Raw genomic sequence first — 22,918 nt, 5'->3', positions numbered from 1 at the left:
TTGGGACCTATATGCTTTCTCTTCCTTAGAATCTAACCCTTGAACAATGAACTTAAGTTCACTATTTTAAATGTCTTCTTTTAAATGTCCTTTCCTACACTGAATTACCCAATTGGATTTTATTGATGACATGCATTTTCCATCATATCATACTGGGTGGCCCAACTCTTAAACCTACTTCAATCAGCCACCACCCACAATTCAAGAAATAATGGCCTATAAAGCTGTAATAGAAATCAAGTATTTGTAAATATCTTATAAATTTTTAAAAATGAGATACAATATGTAATCAATATTTTTCAAAACTGTTAATGAGATCGTTTATGTATTTTTTTGGTACTAAGTCCCTGAAATCTACAATGTGCCTAAATTCAGACTAGCCTCACTTCAAATGTTCAACAGCCATGTCAGATCATGAATACTGGACAGCATGAGTTTAGAAGATTCCTGTGGAAGACATAGACTAAATCTATGAGTATAGTGTTCCCTGGGTTTTTCCATGTTTAATGTTTTTTTTATAGCTTTGATACTAAGCAGGCTGGCTCAATATAAAATTCCTATTTCTTGATTTTTTTAAAAATACTGTGCCATTATTGAATTGCTTTGTATACTGCTGTTGAGAAGTCTGATGCCAATCTGATTTTCTTTCCTTTTTAAAATAACTTCATCTTTTTGAATGGAGGCCTTAAGGATTTTTCCTTTGTACTTATTTTTACTTTTTTTTTATTGTCACCAAGTGATGAATTTATTTGTGAAAGAAAAAGTTGTTCTTTTGTTTTTCACTTAGACACAAATAATGCATAAGTAAGAGTTTTACTAGACTAAGTCTCTGAGTTGCCCATTACAGGTCAATTTTTGCAAGTACATGGCTGCCTCTTTCACATCATGTAAGATTCTGGTCTTTCTTTTCTTCAGAAAAGTTCTTAGTTTTAAATATTAGCTCTGCTTCATTGTTTTGTTTTTCTCCTTTAGGGCTCCAATTGTGCATATATTGGATCTTTTCCCTATCTTAAACATCAATCATTTTCTCTCTGATCCTTTATTTTGTCTTCATTCTTTTGCCTGTTTTCCTCAATGCTCCATAATAAATTTTCAATAAACTCTATTCTTTCCTGTTGTCTTATAATCTAGTTTTAATTTCTAAAATGATTTTCTTCAACTTCTTCTAGTCAACTCTTCTTTCACATCACCCTGGTATTTATCCACTTCTGTTTCAAGTATCTAAAACTCTTCCTTGAGGATTTTTTTCTTTTCATATATGCAAAAGCTTAAAAGATATTTAATTTAGGTTCTGGTGTTCTGTTACTGATAACTGCTTTATGGTTGGTTTAGGAAGAAAACTTTTAATAGCTAAAACGTTGGTTCTTATTTTTTGCTTTATTCATTGTAGCAATTTGTATGTTTATCATCTGCAATCTAAGACCATATCTTAGTATTTTCCAGGCTAGGACTTTTTCTTCTTAAGGCACTTTTATTAACTATGTTCCCTTGGGCTCCTGGTTCAACCAATTTTCCTCTCATCTTTTCCATGTAGTTTCTGCAGTCTCAATGAATTCTATCACGGGCTCTGACGCTAAGTAGGCTAAATTTTGATATTTATTTCTCTCCCTAATAATCTGAAGGTCTTAGAGTCTGTCTTCTAGTTATGCTTAAAGCACAGGTTATATTAATTGGTTTTACTTTATCTCTTTGATGATCTGTATAAGTTTTTAGAGAATGTGTGGAAAAACTGAGATTTAGGTAGCTGCCATTATTCAATGGCAATCCAGGATTCTCAATTACTCAAGTATTGTCAATGGCTTTTTAGTTGACCATTTTCTCTACTTTAGTCTCCTCTATTCTACAAATGCTATCTTTACTTAGTAAAAACTGAACTTTTGATAATTTATGGTTAGAACCACTAATAAGCTCTCATGGACAATGGACACAATAACTAAAAGAGTCACATGATGCAAAAATACGTAAAGGAGGTGAAAACATAATGAATTCAGCTTGCAAAAGAAATATATCACTTCTGTGGTGCATTTGATAATTTAGGGTAAAAAGTAAAATCAAGATATTACCATGAAAGAAATAAAGTAATTTTTTGTTTCTGCTAAAACAGCAGTAATCTTTCATGTCCAGTGATTTCAGATTTAATATGGCTACTGAAAAACAGTTGATAGGGGCACCTGGGTGGCTCAGTCATTGAGCATCTGCCTTTGGCTCAGGTCATGGTCCCAGGGTCCTGGGATCAAGCCCCGTGTCGGGCTCTCTGCTCAGCGGGGAGCCTGCTTCTCCCTCTCCCACTCCCCCTGCTTGTGTTCCCTCTTTCGCTGTGTGTCTCGCTGTGTCAAATAAATAAATAAAATCTTAAAAAGAAAAGAAAAACAGTTGATAACAAGTTTCAAAGTCCCTTACTTAAGAAATAATTTGGGTATTCAAAAGTAAGTCAATTCAGAAATACTGAAGGCACAAAACAGACTAAAAGCAAATGACAACAGTAAGTTCTGTTAGAGAAGATTCATAGAGTAATCTACATTAGCATCTTATATACATAATCTGGTGTGCTTAGGATTATAGCTTCAGAAGGGAGCCAAAAATCAATATAATGAATTAAAAAAAGAACAAAGGCTAAGAAAGAACATAAGAATTGTTATTACGTTAGGAGCGTGGACTAGATACTAAATACTTTTTTCTTTAAAGTAAACTGAGTTGGTCTACAGAAACTAAACAATTCTGTGCCTCTTGTAGGAAACAGGAATTGTCATTAAGCTATTAATTAAAAAAAGTTAGAGCACAAAGGTACATGAGGCAATGAGACAGAGGAAAACAGCCTAATCCTTTAGGACAAGAATTTAAAGCTGTGTTGGTGATCATGCTGGCATTGTTTTGTGGTTCCCTCAGCAACAGAACATGGTCCCCATCCTCTTATAATGGAATAGAATTTTTTATTATGAATGGACTGTTAATTTTTCTTGTCTTTGGGCCTTTGATTTATGCTAGTAGTTTGCCTTACAAGGGGATTTACATGTCATATTCTCTAACGACAATTCCTGTCCTAATGTTTAGGGATAAAAACACGGCCTATTGTTTTAAATTTTCAAATAAGCATGGAACAGAGTAGCCATACTACAATAAGCATTTACAGAGAATCTTCTATTCTCTGAATCAAAAGAGGTAAGAGTGAACAGAATCTGATTTCTTAGAGGGTAGCTTTCAAATATTTACTAAAAACATTTTAAAACTGAGATCTAAAGTATTTATATGAATGAATGAATGCTTCTATTATTTAGATCAGAGATTTACACAAAATGCTTAAGTAAAATGTTTTCCATAAAACCCAATTAAGTATTAAAATTATCTAACACTTGTCTCTTAAGATTCTGACATATATACTATATTTAATGTTACCCCAAAAAAATTTAAGAAAGAAAACCATTCTGAAGTCATACATCACTTTCAGATTATGGTAATTTTTGATGTGTAATTCAAATATACTAAATTTCCACAGGGTAAAAATTTTAAAAAGCATAATTTCTTTCCTTTCAGATTTGTCCTTTCCAATGACAGGTTAGTAGATTGTAAAATAAAATTTTAAGTTTAGATTTCTATTACACACATTACCATCTTATATTTGTACAGAATGGAGAAATCATTGTTTCTTGATCAGGTGCAATTCTGGTACAAGCAGTGATATTTTTAGCTAAAACAGCCAAAACTAAGGAAGAATTATGACACTAGAAGGTCTCTGCAAAAAAAAAGCCAGTACAGATTCACTTAAGTTAAATGTTTTATAATTTTACCTTTAAGAGGGTAAAAGTAGCAATGGATCAATCACTTCGAGGAAGAACAACTGTAGAAAATAAATATCTTACTAGTATTTTTTTTTTTTTTACTTTTCCTTGTTTAAAAGCCATGCGCTATTTTTAAAAAATACATCAATAAAATATCTATAAAATCTGTCTGTAATTCAAGAAAAAAAGGTATATTTATCATTCTCATCTTTAATAATATAATTTGAGACTATTTTAAAGAAAAAGCAAAAATTTAAGACACAATATTAAAACCTATCTTTTGGAAAGATTTTCACATCCTATAAACTCAGGAAAAAGCCACACTTTACTCAGAATGTAATTTTTTATAGACTAAGAGTTCAAATCCAAACCCTAGACTCTGCCAGAGCAAGGCAAGTAACCTTATAGTGTCTTTTTTTTCCTTTACACGGTGATGATAACACCTCTTCATGGGACTAAAGGAAAGTTTAGATTAGATAACAGATATATCCCAAGTCCTGTGTTGAGTACATAATAAGCACTCAATCAATGACAGATAATCATTCTTAAGTTAAACACTGAACATCTGCATGAACTTCCTCTTCCTGTGTCAAATTCTTCTGTGTCAATAGTCTTAGATATGAGGACACTTGAATTTTGTTACAGATTCTTAAAAAGACATATTCCTTTTGCTCCCTTCTTCGGGAGTCAATAGTTAAATTGGTAGAGTTTGTTGTTTTTATTGACACCTTGTGGCTATTTGGCCTTAACACTTTATAATATACATTTCAAGGCTATTTTCAATAAATAGGTTCAATGAGTAAGTCTGCAATGGATCTGAAATTTAATCCAACAATTATATACTTCTCAGTATTTCTTAAATCTATTCTTTAAAAAGTTATAAACTTTGGCTTCCTTTTTTCATTTATTTTCTTCAACTTCAGTTCTCTATCAGTCTTTCCAAGAAAGGGTTGAGCAACCCTCTACATATAACCAAGAACACTGCCTTCAGATCGTTCAGTTTCTGAACAAATGGTCCATTTAGAAAATTCTTTTTTCTAAGATAGAGAAAAAAACCAGGCCATTAAAAACAAAAGAAGAGTATAATAAAACAACTCTTCCAAAAAAATGAACTTGAGATATTCAATTTACTTAGACTAATTACATGAATATGTAAATCTGTCTATACAGGCATATAAAACTCAGGTCATCACATGGTTCTTTCTAGTCTTCTAGACCCATGCTATACAAAAGAACTTTCTGTGATCATGGAAATGGCTTAATATCTGTGATCCTCAAGAAGGTAGTTACTAGCCAAATATGGCTATTGAAAAGTAAGACTAGGGAACTCACATTTAAATTAAATTATTAAATTTAAATAGTCACACACATCTACTACAATGGACAGTACAGCCTTAGACACTCTCCTTTTCTGTTCCTTCTCTTTACCATGGTGAACCTTATTCCGATGCTCTTATTGAAGTCCTTGTTTCAAAGCGCTTCTCTAAGACTGAATAGCTTGACAGAGTTACAATCTCAAAAGCAAAGAGAATTACTGAAAAAGAATTTTCCAAGCTAGTTTTAAAATGTGCTTTTTAATGAAGAGTACCACATTCAATTATTTTATATTTTCTAAGCACAGTTCACTAAGAAATGAAAAATAGAATAAGAAATAACACACACATCTGAGTGCTTGAAATTAAAACTCTAACAATATATACTTTCTCCTAAATTCTTTATCTGCTACATAATTAATCCCAGAATAAGATAATGGTATAATTAAAAACAAGTACAGCACAAACCATAGCACAACAAAGCAGAACCAAGGGAACAGATAAAAATCATTCTGTACCCGTCTATTCTCTGTGATAATACAAAAATTAATGGAAATATGATGGATCAAATGCAACAATACAAGTCTGTTAGCCAATGAAGAGTTGTATAATTTTTTTTTGAGTTGTATAATTTTTATCACGAGTATTATTTACCACAGCATCAAAGATCAAGTCTTACCTCAGTTTTAAGGGATTTCTGAATGACTGCTTATGGCTCTTTCCAATTAAATCTAAGCATAAGCATTATTTATTTCCATAAACATCACTTTAAAGTAAAATTATTAAAAAGGTGACCATAAGATCTCAGAAAAAAATTTGCGGTGTTTTAAGCTCCCCTCTGTTTCTCCTCCCCAGTCTCCCCACTATACACAAACGCAGTCTTTTTCAAAGAACAAATGTAGGTGTTAAGAAGGAAAACAACTATGGTGCTTATCTGTTAGGAATGAAAGAATGGCCTCTCTCTGGGGGCTGGAATTAATGTCATCACCACCAATCAATTCCTCCTTTCTTCTGCCTATCAACTTGGCTTTCAGTACCTCCCGAGTGGGGAGGTGGGGTGGGAGGGTGGAGCATGTAAAACAACCTCAGTATTCTGGGATAGGATTCAAAAGAATTCAAGTTATGGGAATGCAAATTATGTGCTAAACTACATACCAATTTCTGAATGACTGCTGATTTTTTTGTTTGGCACTTGAAACATAATGAAACTTACTATTCTGAGCCAACGCTTGAAGCAGACAATCCAAGCATCCTTCTAAACTATCCTCAGTTCTGTCAACAGCTGTTATCTTCAACTTCTTCAAGGTATCACTGAGATTATCTGTTTATAGAAAGAAGAGAAATCAGAACTCTAACATATGATAATCACGTTTCATGGCGGTTAACACTAACATGCATTATTGTGAATTAACTTCCACATACATTACAAAATGGCAATGGCCTGTACCATTACAAATTTTTTAAATAAAATGTATCCATTTAACTCAGATATTAAATATTCATTCTGTATACGTGAGATACCAGGAATATTCAGGAACAATACAGATTGTCACAGAACATCTTTTTCAGGATTCCTATACCATATTTAGCTTGTTCAGGAAACCAGCCATGATTAATTTAAAAAAAACCCTAAATGTCCCCAAAAAATTACATTGCTTTGAAAATAATATTTTGTTTCATTTTTGGCTTCCTCTGCTGCATTTTAAAGACATAAAATGAAAATGAAGGTTTAGAAAAGTTTCAAAATAATACGACTTAAAATAATACAAAGCTGATGATTATAAAACCTACTTCAACACTGCCATTTGAAAAACACTTCAAATCAAAATACTGCTATAAGCCAAAACATGTACATTTTGGATTATAAAAGCCGTGCTCTCGTCCTAAATTATATATGGATTCCCCTATTCCACAGATTGTCAAAATTTCTTTACATATTAAAAATTCAGGGCTTTTATTTACACCAATTATTTCTATTGACATTTAAAAACTAAAAATTAAAAGACTTTTTAAGATTCATTTTGGTAATTCACTTGACTCTAACAGTTATAAAATTATTTGTTAACAGTAATATTTAAAAAAATATATTCCAAAAACAAAAAACTCATTAAAAATAGTATTTTTCTACATTTTTACAAATCTCCATAATGTCTGCCTTAATAGAAAATAACTAGATTTTCCTATTTGCTTCTGTATTCAATCTTCTGTAATCTGTTGTTTGGGTTAAGTAGATGAAGAAAATCCAGACTCACACACATAGTTGAAAAACAGGAGAGTATTTTAATAGCCTTTTCAGCTAACTGTGGATATTTTTTGACACCACACCAAAACTTGACAAGTGGTAGTTTTTTAAAGGTTGGTTGCCATAAGAAATCTGAAACAATATTAATAAATGCTTCCAACTCTCACATTCATATCCACTGATCTCTTACACTTTGAATCTTTCATGATGTAAGATATTTATCATCAATGCACTGATCATTAAAAAAAATTAGGTCATGGATTTATGCATATCTTCCAAATATTGACATATTTCATTGTACTATTTCAAAATATAACATTTGTTAGTATCATCACTAATCTTATTAAAAGGCTCTGGTAAGTACTGGGGAAATATCAAGCTGAAGTCATACAAGTTTCCCAAAATTCTAATTTTTTCTTACAAACTTCAATTTTATTACCAGCAATAAATATTGTCAGTTGTTTTCCTTAAATGATAAATTAACTTCATTCGTGAGAAAATATCTGCCAAATATGAAAAACCAGTTTGTCTGTCAGTTCTTTCAAACAAAAAATGTTTTTCCATGAAAATAAAGTACCTTGGTCAGCTCATAAACTACTGCACAAGTGCTTCTCTTCAAAATAGTCATCAGACTTTGTAATGCAATTAAAGTGTTTTATGTGTACCCCCCATTTCATTACAAAGAATATTTTTAAAAATGTGTACACAGATATTGAGATTTTTTTTAAATATTTTTTTTTTCTGTTTCATCATGGGCATTCTTAAATGAAACTGGTATTTTTTTCTACTTCAAGTATGTTACGGTGAAGAATACTACTAGTACAACTTAGTACTACTACAGCTCTGATTCACACATCCTAAAGCACCTTGGGTTTTTTACCCATAATTGCTTTTGCACCATTGTTAAGGCAAATGTCAACAAAGTGAAAAAGACAAATAATGTCTTGATAGCATTATGCAAATAGTATTGACCTTATAGATACCTTACATTTTAATAGACTTCTGTACATTGCCAGGTCATGACAACTCTAAAAATATGATGAAATCCTCTATTATAAAATAAGAGATAATTACTTTCCATGCCAACCCAAGAAAAAGTAGACTTAAAATTTTACATCAAATAATACTAAAATGCTCTAGGGACACGTAGTACAACCTGACTACTCTAGTAAACCTAAACCTATACTTTATTAAAAATCCCAGGTTATCATTCACATCCAAGTTTAATATTTACTTTCTTAAGAAGAACTAGTAAGCAGTTTTGAGAAATTGATTTTTATTCTAAAGAAAAAGTATGTTTGTATGTATGTCTTCTATAAGCTAAAATGAAGTTGTAGGGGCGCCTGGGTGGCTCAGTTGGTTAGGTGACTGCCTTCGGCTCAGGTCATGATCCTGGAGTCCCGGGATCGAGTCCTGCATTGGGCTCCCTGCTCAGCAGGGAGTCTGCTTCTCCTCTGACCTGCCCCCACCCCCGCCATGCTCTCTCTCTATCTCAATCTCTCTCTCAAATGAATAAATAAAATCTTAAAAAAAAAAAAGTTGTAGGGCGTCATATCTCAGATATTCTTTTTCAAACTTATTAAGTGCATATTGATTTTTCTGAAATAAAGTATGAATAATGTATAATATCTAAGTTCATATTATTAAAAGTAATAAATGTAATTATCCCAACACTGGGGAAAAAAATAAGACTTATGTTAGTCAAATTACAGCAATCCATCAAAACTATCAGTCAACAAGTAATAAAAAGCAGTTAAGACTCATTTAGTACTACCTATATTGGCATCTGGGTCTTTTTAAATTCTTTCCTTCCCTTCATCCTATCCCCAAAGTGCCTTACCTGACATCCCCTTCTGATCAAGTCTCAGTATGGATGTTACCAGTCCAGAGGCCATCTTTGCCCATTTTATCTAAGTCTCCTCTTAATCCCTCAGGATCATTTTCACTGTATCCATCCTTCATAGCACTAGTCACAATTTTTAATTATATTTTTTATTTAATTGTTAATATACCTCCCCCACTGTATTTTATGGGGCATCTTGTTAATTATAGTCATTGCATGGTGTCCAGTAAATACTTCTTAAATTAACTGAGTGAACGAAGGAATGAGTTCCTTCTTTGCAGAAAGCTGTCTAATTACCATCCTTTGTATCACACTTAAGAGCCAAAGTGTGCCAATAGCAAAGGAAAGGTAAATGTGACCTGTTAAGCACCTACTATGTACTCCATATAATTTAAAGTATAAATATAGTATCTTACATTTTAAGATTCGAAGAAATCAATGAAGACAGTTTAAGTATTTAAGAATATAAAATATATAACTAAAAACTACACAGATTATCCCATTTTAAAAAGATTTCTTATTAGTAAAAAGCATTCAGTCTCTCCATGGGAATAATTACATGCCTATTAATGATGTGAGATCTTCTTAGGGAAGTCCATTAAATTCTACATCCGGAGACAACCAAAGCTGTCAAACAGAATTACTACAAATTTATTATGATTTTAAGCATTTTAAATGAATGAACAGGTTAGCACTGAAAGAAATAAAGTATTAGACTGTTTCATATCTTGATTAGAAAACTGATTACATGAATATATAGTACATTTTCCAAAGTTCATCAAACTGACCATTTAAAATCTGTGCATTTTAGCTTATGTGAATTATACCTCCATTCAAAAGAGCATATTGGAGAATAAAATGATTGGGGTGAGAACCCCTTTCCCACTGGCCTCAAGCTTCCTTATGGAGAAATTTCCACTATAGTGACACTTCTGGTCACTTCTGCCTCCTCCCTTGGCAACTGCCCACCACCACCTCCATTCTCTCTCTAGGAACGGAGTAATGTATCTGACTATTAAACTGAGAAAGAAGAACTGGCTGTGCATAACTCAGTCCCTTCTGGGTTCCTGACCTTCTAGAAGGGCAAGAACTTCCTATTCTTCCATACCTTTGGCTGTCCAGGTACACATCTTGTCCAGTGACAAGATTAGCAAATATATCGAATTCAGCCATAAAGTATTAGCAGTTCCTTTGTGACTATACAAATAAGCCCTGTCCTTCACCAATTTTAAAGCAGTTATTTTGAATTCCATCAGAGAACTCATTTGCTTAGGTCTCTAGTGATTCTGAACTTGGATAAGGAACAGAGGGTACTATTTCTAGACTCCCTCAAACCATGACAGTACATCTCAGCAGTGAATTTGTACCATTAAGACATTGAAACTGTTCTAATGGAAAATTTCTGAGCTTCTGGTGGGGGGGGGCAGTAAGTCAAGAATGATAATTTTCACGGGAGGTTCTACTACTAAGAAGTGTTAATAACCAAATTAAATTTTTTTCTTAAAAGAATTTCTTTCCTATATGACAGCAGATGGTCTAGCTTGTCTTGTGAAAGAAAATATACCATCTTCAAAGAGTTAAGCAAAGTTGACTTTGTCATTAATTCTGCATCTCCTACTTCTAACCACTTTATCGCTCTTAAAACCACAACCTAACCAATTCTTCTTAAACTCTATCAAAATTACTCCGGCAAAGGTCTTAAATGATATCTTGACAAATCCAATGGATTTGTCTCAATCCTCTTATTCAATATCTTTGCAGCAATAGACTCTTTCTTTTTTGGTACACTTTCTACTGACTTCAAAATACCAGTCCCTGAACATTTGTTCTCAGTCTTCTTCTTTCTCTACCCCTTCAATGTTAGTGTGACCTTGGTTTTACCTTTTCTGTATTTTTCATTTTGCTAATTTTATAGTCTTAAGTTCATAAAACTCTTTTTAGCTTATTTCTACTGTCAGATGGGAAATTCTTGTAGAACAGGAACTTCTAAGATACTCACACTGCCCTCTATAGTGGAAACTTACCAAATCCTGAAAATCTACCTTACTGAGTTACTTGTATCTTTTATTGTAAATTACGGTACAAATTGCCATGATTAATATTTTTATTAAGATGGGCTACACTAAAAACAATGACAATTCACTATGTTTTTTTCTCATTCTAATTATTTCAGAAATCAGATAAAAACTTTATGAGCAGTCCCTATTTATTCATTCTTAAATGGCATTAAAGTCTATTTTAGTTTGAACCAGAAACACTATAGTCTAACTTGTCACATTTGATTAGAGGGTCAAGAGTCTGACCGATGATCTTTACAACTACAATATTAAGCCATCATGGATAAAAGCAAGATACAGTTTATAAAATTTTATTTCACACAATGCCCCAAACCTTTTCACTTAGAGTTCAAGAATTATTTTACTGTTTTATAGCTACAAATATGCTTTAGCATATAACATGATATAATTACTAATAAGTTAATACATTGGGTTTTCTTAAAATTAGATAGTGATTTATACTGAGATCCAGGCTTAATTCTTTGTCCCAGAAATGACCAAGAAAAATATGAGGGTGATTTCTTTTCCTCAACAGTCCCCTAACAGATTTAAAATACTATATCAAATAGTGGTTAACACCCAAAATATGATAAGCCAATTTAGAAAACAATGTAGATATAATCAACAAAGCGAGATGGCATTTGTCAAAGAATTTTTTATTTTTTTTAAAGATTTTATTTATTTATTTGAGAGAGAGAGAAAGACAGTGAGAGAACACAAGCAGGGGGAGTGGGAGAGGGAGAAGCAGGCCTCCTGCCAAGCAGGGAGCCTGACGCGGGGCTCAATCCCAGGACCCTGGGATCATGACCCGAGCCGAAGGCAGACACCTAACGACTGAGTCACCCAGGCGCCCCGCATTTGTCAAAGAATTTAAAGAAACCTAAGAATTATACTAGAATGATGTTGGTGAAAATGTACAATCTGTCATTACAAACAGCTTCTGTATGAAGAACTGTTGGAGAGGTGCTGGGGTGGCTTAGTCGGTTAAGTGGCCGACTTAATTTTGGCTCAGGTCATGATCTACGGGTTGTGAGATCAGCCCTGAATTGGGCTCTGTGCTGGGTGTGGAGTCTGCTTAAGATTCTCTCTCTCCCTCTCCCCCTGTTCCCCCCACCCCAGCTCAAGCACATGCACCCACTCTCCCTTAAGAAAAAAAAAAAAAACTGTTGGAATGATCTCTATACACAAGAGTTCCAGAAGATGCTGTGAAGTGGAAATTATATACTTTCAAACTTCACTTCTGTACAGGTAAGCTAATTGAGTCCATAACAGAAGAGAAACTCTCTAAACATAAAAATAACCACTTGAAATGTATTCGCTCTACTCCAGCTTCTTATACCTAGCATGTGCCTGCAAACCAACCTGAGTTCTCACAGTATCAATATTCTATCACCAGGATTCTTACAGAACAACGTTGTTTTATCAGTTTATTATCCTGTATTTCCCAGTTTCTCAGTCCCCATTTATCTCTGGGCTCTCATACTCCATTTAGTCTCTTAGATTAGTACACTGATCTAGAACTTAACTACTTTCGCTGGGACTTTCTACTTCTCCAGGATAATACTTAAGTGTCTGCCTACAGTGCTTTGTCTCCTGACACTTATATTCAGGAGTAAAAGATATCATGCCCCCAAGCTCTGCCCTAAACTCTAGGATATGCCTAACAGGGAAAGAAGACCAGACAAGGCGTAGATAATATAAACTGAGTAAGATGAAATTCTGCTAAATGTAGGGGAATGTTTAAATGCTAAATAAGACAGATAAAGAGAAGTGTTTGGGCTTGTTTACAAGTAGTCCTGAGCGAGACTCTTCACCAGAACATACTTAAAGCTGTGACTAATTGAACATAAAGATGGAGAAAGAAGTAAAGGCCCTATTTCACAATGCTTTCTAAGAACAGAGAACTAGATTAAAGACTGACATAAAAGACCTGCATAAATGGAACTTTCTTTAGCTGGAGATCTATAAAGAAGTATTTCATTAAGATTGTTGCAAAGCAAATAGTTCCACTTAGTAACCTAATAAGTAATCAGAAAGAGATAATATACATGAAATTTATAAATTTTTAGGCAATGCCACCTTTTCTGGATGATAAAATGCCGAAGAGAAAAAATGGTACCCACACATGTAGTCATAAATGTGACAGGTGAGTTTAACATAAGTATATATTAAAAAGCTAAAAAAAAAATGATACAGTTTGAACTATTATTTATGAACTCACAAAATAAATATTTTCCCAGGATACTGCTACAGAAAACAAAAAGAAAACTGAGAGGATAAAACAAAAGAGAATTTAGATAAAAATTAAACAGAAAGTATGACAATACCCTTACTTAAAGCTATGATGCACCATAAATTTGAAAGAAATAAAATTAAAGCAACAGGATGAAGAGACATTGTCAGCTATCAACTTATTTGTCTCCTAGGTTGAAATTCACCCTTAATGCCTGATCTAGAAAAATGAATCTGGGCCCTTTAAGTATTTTTCCTTTGCCAAACGGCAGGATACAAGATTTGTCTAAGGGGACAATGGATAGCACTGAAGAAGAAGGTGCTCTCCTTTTGGCTCAGGTTTCCTAAATTTTCTCCAGTACCAGTACCACATGTTCACAGGACATAGCTTTCACTGTATATTTTCTCCAGCTCTCGGCTCAAGCAGCAGGACTATGTACAAGAGCCCGGGATGACTCAAGTCTGCATCACAGCCCAGGTCACTCTTCCTGCACCTGGGGGTACATGTACATGCAGGACACCCTGTGGGACTGGATGTTCAGAGCCACTCTGGCTCAAATTATACAAAGAAGTATGCTGGGTTCCCATAGAAAGGGACCTCTCTAGCCCAGTTTCTGCAGTGGAGTCCCAACTTCCTCTGCATTCCCAACTGTTGCAGGCCCACTCATCAACCTCAGCTTGCTTGCTCTCCAAAGAGTTGTTCCTGCAGGTCTGGTGACTGTGGACCAACTCTGGCCTGGGCAACCCAGTGAACTTAACTACCTCTTAAGGAGAACCCACCTTCTGAGGAAGTCTATCCTTCCTTGGATACGCTCCCATAGCCCTAGATTACCCTTCAAATTTGCTATCTACCTTTAAAGTTACTCTCCTATTATTGCTTAATAATTTCTATATTAAATGTCTCCTGTTTAAATTACTGTGTAATGGAAGATCATTTTCTTTGGATTTCTTGACATTCCTGCACTATTAGGGACTTCTGAGCAAGGGAAACTGATAAGCTAGAATAAAGATAAGTCTCCCTTCCTGGAGACATTCTAGAATCATAAAAAATTCCCCTCTTCTTTCCAGAGATTTGCTTTTAGCTTATATGTAGGGTAATAACCCTAGAGATACTTCTTCCTTTCCCTGGAAATGATTTGTTTTAATTCCAGAGTAAAGATAGGATGTGTGTGTGTGTGTGTGTGTGTGTGTGTGTGTGTGTGTGTGTGTGTGTGTGTGTACCTTGGATGACAGATGTGCCAGTAACCCTACAGAAGTTCTAATGTCATAATTTTAGGCTTCTTCTCCTGTGGTGCAAACCTGCTACATGTGCCAGGTAATCGGTACTAAAATGCTCCATGAGGGGCACCTGGATGGCTCAGTCAGTTAAGCGTCCTACTCTTGATTTTGGCTCAGGTCCTGATCTCAGGGTTATAAGATCAAGCCCTGAGTTGGGCTCCATGCTAGGCAGGGAATCTGCTTAAGATTCTCTCTCCCTCTCCCTCTGCACTGCACCCTGCTCACACACTCTCTCTAAAAAAAAAAATAACAAAAATAATAATAACAATAATAATAAAATGCTCTATGAATAATAAGGTATGTTGTATGATCTATATACCTCGTGTTTCCTGTCAGAATATCTATATATACTTATAAATGTAACATCACGTGATTTGTCTTCTGATTGGACCTAGACTGATACAGATATATAAATAGCCTTTTTAGAAAACTGAGAAATTATGCGAGAAAAGACTATTATCTCTTTCAGTGAAAAATGTAATCTATCAGATCATGAATGTTATGGATCAGGTGAACAATACATTAAGAAGATAACCTCAAGCTTCTATTTGTTCAACAATATGAACTATGTGCCTACTAAGTACGAAACATTGCACTAAGTGCTAATGATACAAATATGAATACAAGACAGTTTTCACAGCATAAATAACATTTTTTTTAGTTTTAATTTTATTTTGATGAGAATTACCTTCATATATCCCAGTTCACTCCCAGAAGCAATCAATGTTAACATTTTCTTACATATTCTTCTAGAAGCACTCTGTGTGCATATATATATATATGCAGTTTTTTATATTTATAAACACAAACATACAAACTTTAAAGCATAATCAATCCAAATGTTACTACAATACTGATTACCTTTTCCATGGTAATGCTCTTAATAAAAGGTACCATTATTATTGCAATTATATTATTACAGAAAATCATAATAAACCATGTAAGTGAAATCCCTTGGTAAATGTACAACAAAGTATTATTTTATTCAGTGGTAACAAACTTAGAAACCACTGTCTCCCAAAAAGTGATAGGAAAGATACAGATTCAAACTAATTTTGACAAATATACTAATATGAGATTATTATAAAATTAACATTAAATTAATATCAAAGATAACTACATTTTAATTTGGAGAGATGAATATAGATATTCCTTTTTCCTATCAGGTTTTACTAGGCTATTGTGTTTTCAAAAAAAATACACAGATTTTAGTGGTAATTATCCTTATTAAGAGTATTGATTGACATTTTTTATTAGACAAACAGGTAAAATTTACCATAAAGCAATAGTGAAACTGTTTAAACTGTTTAAACATGCATAGTTCTTTTCTGGCAGCAAATATTTCTTTAAGGGAATTAATGTCAAGTAAAAAACAAATAAACCACAGGGAAATGCTAGATAAAAGTCTCTGTTGAGCTATCTTTCATGGAAATGAAAAGAAAAACTCAGTAAACATTTATTCATCAGTTAGTTCCCACTTTGATGAGTTTTAATAGCAATCTGTTTCTTACTGAAACAATGTATCTTTCAGGTTTTATAACTGTTCTAATTATCATGGTTACATAACAAACCACTTCAAACTTAATGGCATAAAGCAAAAGCCATTTTATTGTACTCACAGATTCTGTGAATCAGGAATTCACAAAGGGCACATTGAGGATGGTTTGTCTCTGTTCCACAAAGCTTGGGGCCTCAGTGTAAAAGTCTCAAAGGATAGGGGTGTATCTCCAAGAGTGACTACATAGCAGGAGACTGACATCATCTGAATCATGTGATGGTTCTGGTGATTGGCCTGAAAGGACTTAAAGGTTATGAATGCCAACCTGACACCTGAGACCTAAGGCCCCTCCACATGGCCTGGCTTCCTCACAGAATGGCAGCTACAGGGTCAGACTTTGCAAGGCTCCAAGCAGACCAGTATTCCCACAAACAAGGTGGAAGCAACAATGTGTTTTACGACCAAACCTAGGAAATTACACAGCACTTCTGGAGCATTCTATTGGTTACAAGTGAGTCACAAGCATGCTTATATTCAACAGCAAGAGAATTCCCCAACTCTCGATGGGGAATGGCAAGTTCTAGAAGAATATGTGGGGGGCAAGGGGTATTGTTGTGGCCATTTTTGGAAAACATAATCTGCTATAATAACTTAATATTCACTATACCGATTTGGTTAAAATAATACAACCAACAGCATTAGATCCTTTGAATGGCTCTACCTCTGAACACAAGATATAGTTTCCCCCAGAACGACTATGTTCAGCTTTGGAAACAGAAATTAAAATTTATATGGTTATTATTTTATTAATATTTACAACTACCTTATGAAAGAGGTGTTATTATTGTCCATATCTTAGTGGATGAGAAAGTGGAATCTGAAACCTGAATAGCTTGCCCAGAAAGATAAGTGCCAAAGGTAGGAATAATCCAGACATGTATGTCTTCAATGTCTAGGTTTTTGCCACTGAACAGGCAGTCCACCCAGTACCATGTTAAATGAAATTCATGCAGATTTCATGAAAATCAGAGCTGTGCAAAGCAAGGACTACCTATATCTTGCTTTGTAGAGATGCAAACCCTTCAAGAATGAATTTATAACCCAACCATGTTAAATAGTTGTACTAGCTAACAACTGTCTATGTATGTGAATGTGTGTGACAAAAGAAAGAAAAGAGAAGGGAAGAGAAGGGAAGGAAATCACAATGAAATGTACCAGGGGCAGCATCTGCCATCGTATCTCAAGGGTAGTACCAATGCTGGGTACGTACTCTAGCTTTCATTAAATGTTTAAATAGATAAATAAATTAAAAGAAAAATTTTCTAGATCATTTTAAGTAATGAGTACCTGTATATTCCTGAGAAGCTATACTGGTGCTGAAATGGTACATATGATGTTTTCTCTTATTTAAATTTTTAGGGCTCTGTTTTCTCTTTCAAGAATTCAAATTACACCTTTATCTGTTTCTACTAGTAATTTCTTTTATGTTATTATCTTCCAGTTAGAGGTTAAGTTTTTCAAAAGCAGAAATTGTCACTGCTTGCATTATTTGTCACTTTCTGTAATGCATAATATGACAGGCCTATGTTTCTGATTTGACCGATGTTTTATACAAACCATATAAAAACCAAAAATGTGACACAGTGGACAGTTATTCTTTTTTGGAGCTTCACACCACTCTTCCCAAAAATGCATTCTTGTAACTAAAAGGAAATTAAGTTAATCAGCTCATATAAAATTCCTATCTTTATTGTAACTGGTTTTGTTTTTGAAGCCAACTATATTATATAATTTTAAAGATAAACTAATATTTCTATTTCTGTAAAACAAATATTTCAATGTAAGTTTTGTTTCTTTATAATGATCAGTCTCATCTCTTATAATGGAGTTACTTGAGGAATCTTCAAAATGGAATACTTTTCAAAAGAACTAAAGGAAATAGTTTTTATTTTTTGACAAATTTCTTGTTAAAAACCATCTTAGATGGTGTGAGCTCACAGTTTTAAAAGCATTTTTTTGTTAAAGTTCAATGATTCCTGGTTGTTGTTTTTCTGACTATAAAAACAAACCCCCCACCCATAAGTTAGGGGAACTTACTAGTTATTTGAAATTATTTTATATAATTTTATGTAATTCTTTTTCACATAATTTAAAATTTAACTAGTTGTTTTAAATACTTTAAAATTATAGAATTCTATGTAATTTATTTTATATAATTGTTTTAAATAACTGTATATAATCCTTGTATGTTAGAAAATGCTTTCTAATATATACAAGAAAATGATGTTTTCTAGAAACAATCTAGCAGCCCTATTGCACTTTAATGACTCTTTAAAAATGCCATACCATCATTTTTCCTAGAAAGGCACCATCACCACCACCCTCCCTGCCGAAAAAGGGGAAAGAATACAATGATCTGGGTTTGGGAGCTGATCAGTCTTTATTAAGTAACTGAGTGTGAAGGTTTCCATATTATAATTTGCATGAGTTCTCTATGAAATGGGCTCTTTTCCCCCTTCCATTTTTATTTGGTTCTTATTCAATAATGACGATAGTATTTTAAGAATACAGATGAAATGGGGATGGAAAGAGCTTAAGTAACTTGCCAAGGTTATACTACAGAATTAATTCATGAAAGAGATTCTATCCTCTACCTCTTTGATTTCTTTTATCATTCTGATCAATTACAGATTTGGTTTAACCATGATTCATGAGAATATATATATCACAGGTAGTTAGCTTTGCTCTTGACTACTCATATAACTTAATTTTTGCAGTAATTACTTAATTTTAAAATACATTTATTAACTTTCAAAAGTAATATATTTTACCATAATTTTGAATATAATTATAGCTTTTGAATTACTGAAGAGTTAATAGAAATCTCAGAGATTGCAAATTCAAATATCTATAAGAGCCATATGCCACATTAACAAAAGATAAAAATCATATGATCATCTCAATAGATGCAGAGAAAGCATCTGACAAAATTCAACATCCATTCAAGACAAAAACTCTCAACAAAGTGGGGTTAGAGAGAACATAACCACCTACATTATTTAACATAATATAGCCATGTAGTGGGGCACCTGAGTGGCTCAGCTGGTTGAGTGTCTGACTCTTGATCTCAGCTCAGGTCTTGATCTCACAGTTGTGAGTTCAAGCCCTTCATTGGGCTCCACCTACTTAAAAAAAAAAAGGCCATTTATGAAAACCTACAGTTAACATCATACCCAATGGTAAAAAACTGAGACCTCTCCCTCTGAAGTTAGGAACAAGACAAGGATCAAAACATACTTGCCACATAGTACTGGAAGTCCTAGCCACAGAAACCAGACAAGAAAAAAAGAAACAGCATGCATTTTGGTAATGGAGAAATTAAACTGTCAGTAATCACAGATGATATACTATACGTAAAAAACCTTAAAGACCCAAAAAAGTAATAAAAGTAATAAATGACAAGAATTAAAAAATGAAATTAAAAAATGAAAAATAGAATAAGTGAACAGAAATAACAAATTAATAGTAATAAATGAATAAAAGTAATAGAATAAACAGAATAAACGAATAAGTTGCAAAACACAAAATTAATACCCAGAAACTGGTAGCATTTCTATACACTAGTAAGGAAGCTGCAGAAAAAGAAATTAAGAAAACAATTTCATTTACAATTGTACCAAAAACAACAAAATACTTAGGAATAAACTTAACCAAGTGAAAGATCTATACTCTGAAAACTATAAAGCACTGATAGAAGAAATTGAAGATGACACAAACAAATGGAAAGATAATCCATGATCATGGAATAGAAGAATTAATACTGTTAAAATATCCATACTACCCAAAACAATCTACAGATTCAATGCAATCCCTATCAAAATACCAACAGCATTTTTTATAGAACTAGAACAAATAATCCTAAAATTTGTATGGAACAAAAGACTCTGAATAGCCAAAGTAATCCTGATAAAGAACAAAGCTGGAGGTATCATGATTCTAGATTTCAAGATATGCTACAAAGCTGCACTAACCAAAACACTATGGTACTACCATAAAAATAAGTCAATCAGAGAAAGACATGTATCATATGATCTCACTGACATGAGGAATTCTTAATCTCAGGAAACAAACTGAGGGTTGCTGGAGTGGTGGGGGGTGGGAGGGATGGGGTGGCTGGGTGATAGACATGGGGGAGGGTATGTGCTATGGTGAGTGCTGTGAATTGTGTTAAGACTGCTGAATCACAGACCTGTACCTCTGAAACAAATAATACAGTATATGTTAAGAAAAAAAAAAAAAGAAGAAGATAGCAGGAAGGGAAAAATGAAGGGGGGGAATCAGAGGGGGAGACAAACCATGAGAGACTATGGACTCTGAGAAACAAACTGAGGGTTCTAGAGAGGAGGGAGGTGGGGGGATGGGTTAGCCTGGTAATGGGTATTAAAGAGGGCACTGGGTGTTATACACAAACAATGAATCATGGAACACTAAATCAAAAACTAATGATGTAACATATGGTGATTAACATAACATAATAAAATAAAATAAATAAATAAAAATAGATCAATGGAAAAGAATAGAAAGCCCAGCAACAAGCCCACAATATGATCAGTTAATATCATATGTTATATATTATCAAAAATCATACAATCTGTGACAAAAAAGGAAAGAACATACAATGAGGAAAAAAGTCTTTTCAATAAATAGTACTGAGAAAACTGAACAGCTACATGTAAAAGAATGAAACTAGAGCACCTTTCTAACACCATACACAAAAATAAACTCAAAATTGATTAAAGACCTAAATATGAGACCTGAAACCATGAAAGTTCTAGAAGAGCATGAGGAGTAATATCTCTGATATTGACCACAGCAATATTTTTCTAGATACGTCACCTAAGGCAAGGGTAACAAAAGCAAAAATAAACTATTGGGACTACATCAAAATAAAAAGCTTTTACACAGTGAAGGAAACCATCAACAAAACAAAAAGACAACCTACTGAATGGTAGAAGATACTTGTAAATGATATATATGATAAGGGCTTAATATCCAAAATATATAAAGAACTTACACAACTCAACACCAAAAAACAAATAATCCATTTAAAAACTGGGAAGAAGACACAAACACACATTTCTCCAAAGACATACAGATGGCCAACAGACACATGAAAAGATGCTCAAAATTACTAACCACTAGGGAAATGAAAATCAAAACCACAATGAAATACCACCTTATACCTGTCAGAATGGCTAAAATAAAAATCAGAAGAAATAACGAGTGTTGGTGAGGATGCGGAGAAAAAGGAACCCTTGTGCAATACTGGTGGGAATATAAATTGGAACAGCCACCGTGGGAAAACAGCATGGAGGTTCCTCAAAAAATTTAAAAAAATAGAAATACCATAAAATCCAGTAATTCCACTACTGGGTATTTACCCAACGAACACAAAAACATTATTTTGAAAAGACAGACGCACCCCTATGTTTATTGCAGTATTTACAATAGTCAAGACATGGAAGCAACCTAAGTGTCCATGGATAGATGAATGGATAAGGAAGATGTGGTGCGTGTGCACACACACACACACACACACACACATACACACACACACACAGAGTATTATGCAACCATAAAAAAAGAGGAGATCTTGCCATTTGCAACCACATGGATGGACCTAGAGGGTATTATGCTAAATGAATTAAATCAGACTGAGAAAGACAAATACAGTATGATTTCACTCATATGTGAAATCTAAAAAAAAAAAAAAACCCAGATAAGCAAAAGCAGACTCAGAGCTATTAATACAGAAAACAAAATGATAGTTGCCAGATGAAAGGGATATGGGAAAAAGTGGGTAAAGGGGAGCAGGAGACATAGGCTTCCAGTTATGGGAGGAATAAATCATGGGAATGAAAAGCACAGAATAGGGAATATAGACAATGATATTGTAAATAGCATTGTACGGTGATAAGATGGTAACTACACTTGTGATGAGCAGAGCATAACATAAAGAAGCTGAATCACTATGTTGTACACCTGAAACCAATGTAACATCGTGTGTCAATTATACTTAAAAAAACCTAAAGTAGAAAATAAAAATAAACTGATAAATACCTTCAAGAGCCAGAGAGAGTACTGAGTGAAGTTTGTAGGATTTAAGATAATAGGAAGTAGTATGGAACTGGGGACCTCATACCCTGCCTAAGAACAATTATTAACTGTCACCAATAGGAAGGCAGTCTCAGGGATCCTAAATTTTTAATTTTTCAAGAATACTTCACAAAATAGATTTCTATCAGAAATTTCCTGATATTTAAATGCTGACAACTAATTCCAATTTCTAAAACTTCCCTAACAAAATCCATCTGCAAAGTATATTTGGTCCATTGGCTGCTGGTTTGCAAGCCCTATTATAAACATGCCTATGGTCACCATAGGATAATGCTGTTAAACAAGAAGACTGACCTAAGTCTGTTAGACATGAACAAACAAGTATTACTGAATGCCAACAAGAAATATGAACACTGAGTGACTAAAATTATATTACTGAATGTATTATAGGAGTCCAAGACATGAGAGGTGTCCAGAGAAGTGAGAGGTTGGTAGGAGAGGTTACAAGTAGTCTTCATGAGCTAGATTATGGACAATGAATAAGAAGAGGAAAAAAAGAAGT

General features: G+C 33.7%; 1 protein-coding gene across 3 annotated transcripts in view; it reads right to left on the bottom strand.

Moving 5' to 3' along the window:
• RAP1GDS1 (Rap1 GTPase-GDP dissociation stimulator 1) overlaps positions 1 to 22,918 on the bottom strand; it is a 157,440-nt gene that overhangs the window by 123,314 nt on the left and 11,208 nt on the right. For all 3 annotated transcript variants that reach the window (XM_025873473.2, XM_025873472.2, XM_025873474.2), the window contains exon 2: positions 6,303 to 6,410. In XM_025873473.2, coding sequence (XP_025729258.1) covers positions 6,303 to 6,410 — 108 coding nt within the window. The remainder of the gene's footprint in view (positions 1 to 6,302; positions 6,411 to 22,918) is intronic.

This window comes from Callorhinus ursinus, unplaced genomic scaffold (genome assembly GCF_003265705.2).
Source record: "Callorhinus ursinus isolate GAN/ISIS: 27379988/994484 unplaced genomic scaffold, GSC_fseal_2.0 scaffold4, whole genome shotgun sequence".
Classification (NCBI taxonomy): Eukaryota; Metazoa; Chordata; class Mammalia; order Carnivora; family Otariidae; genus Callorhinus; species Callorhinus ursinus.
Note: the sequence above shows the minus strand (reverse complement) of the source record. Positions and strands in the feature narration are given on the sequence as shown.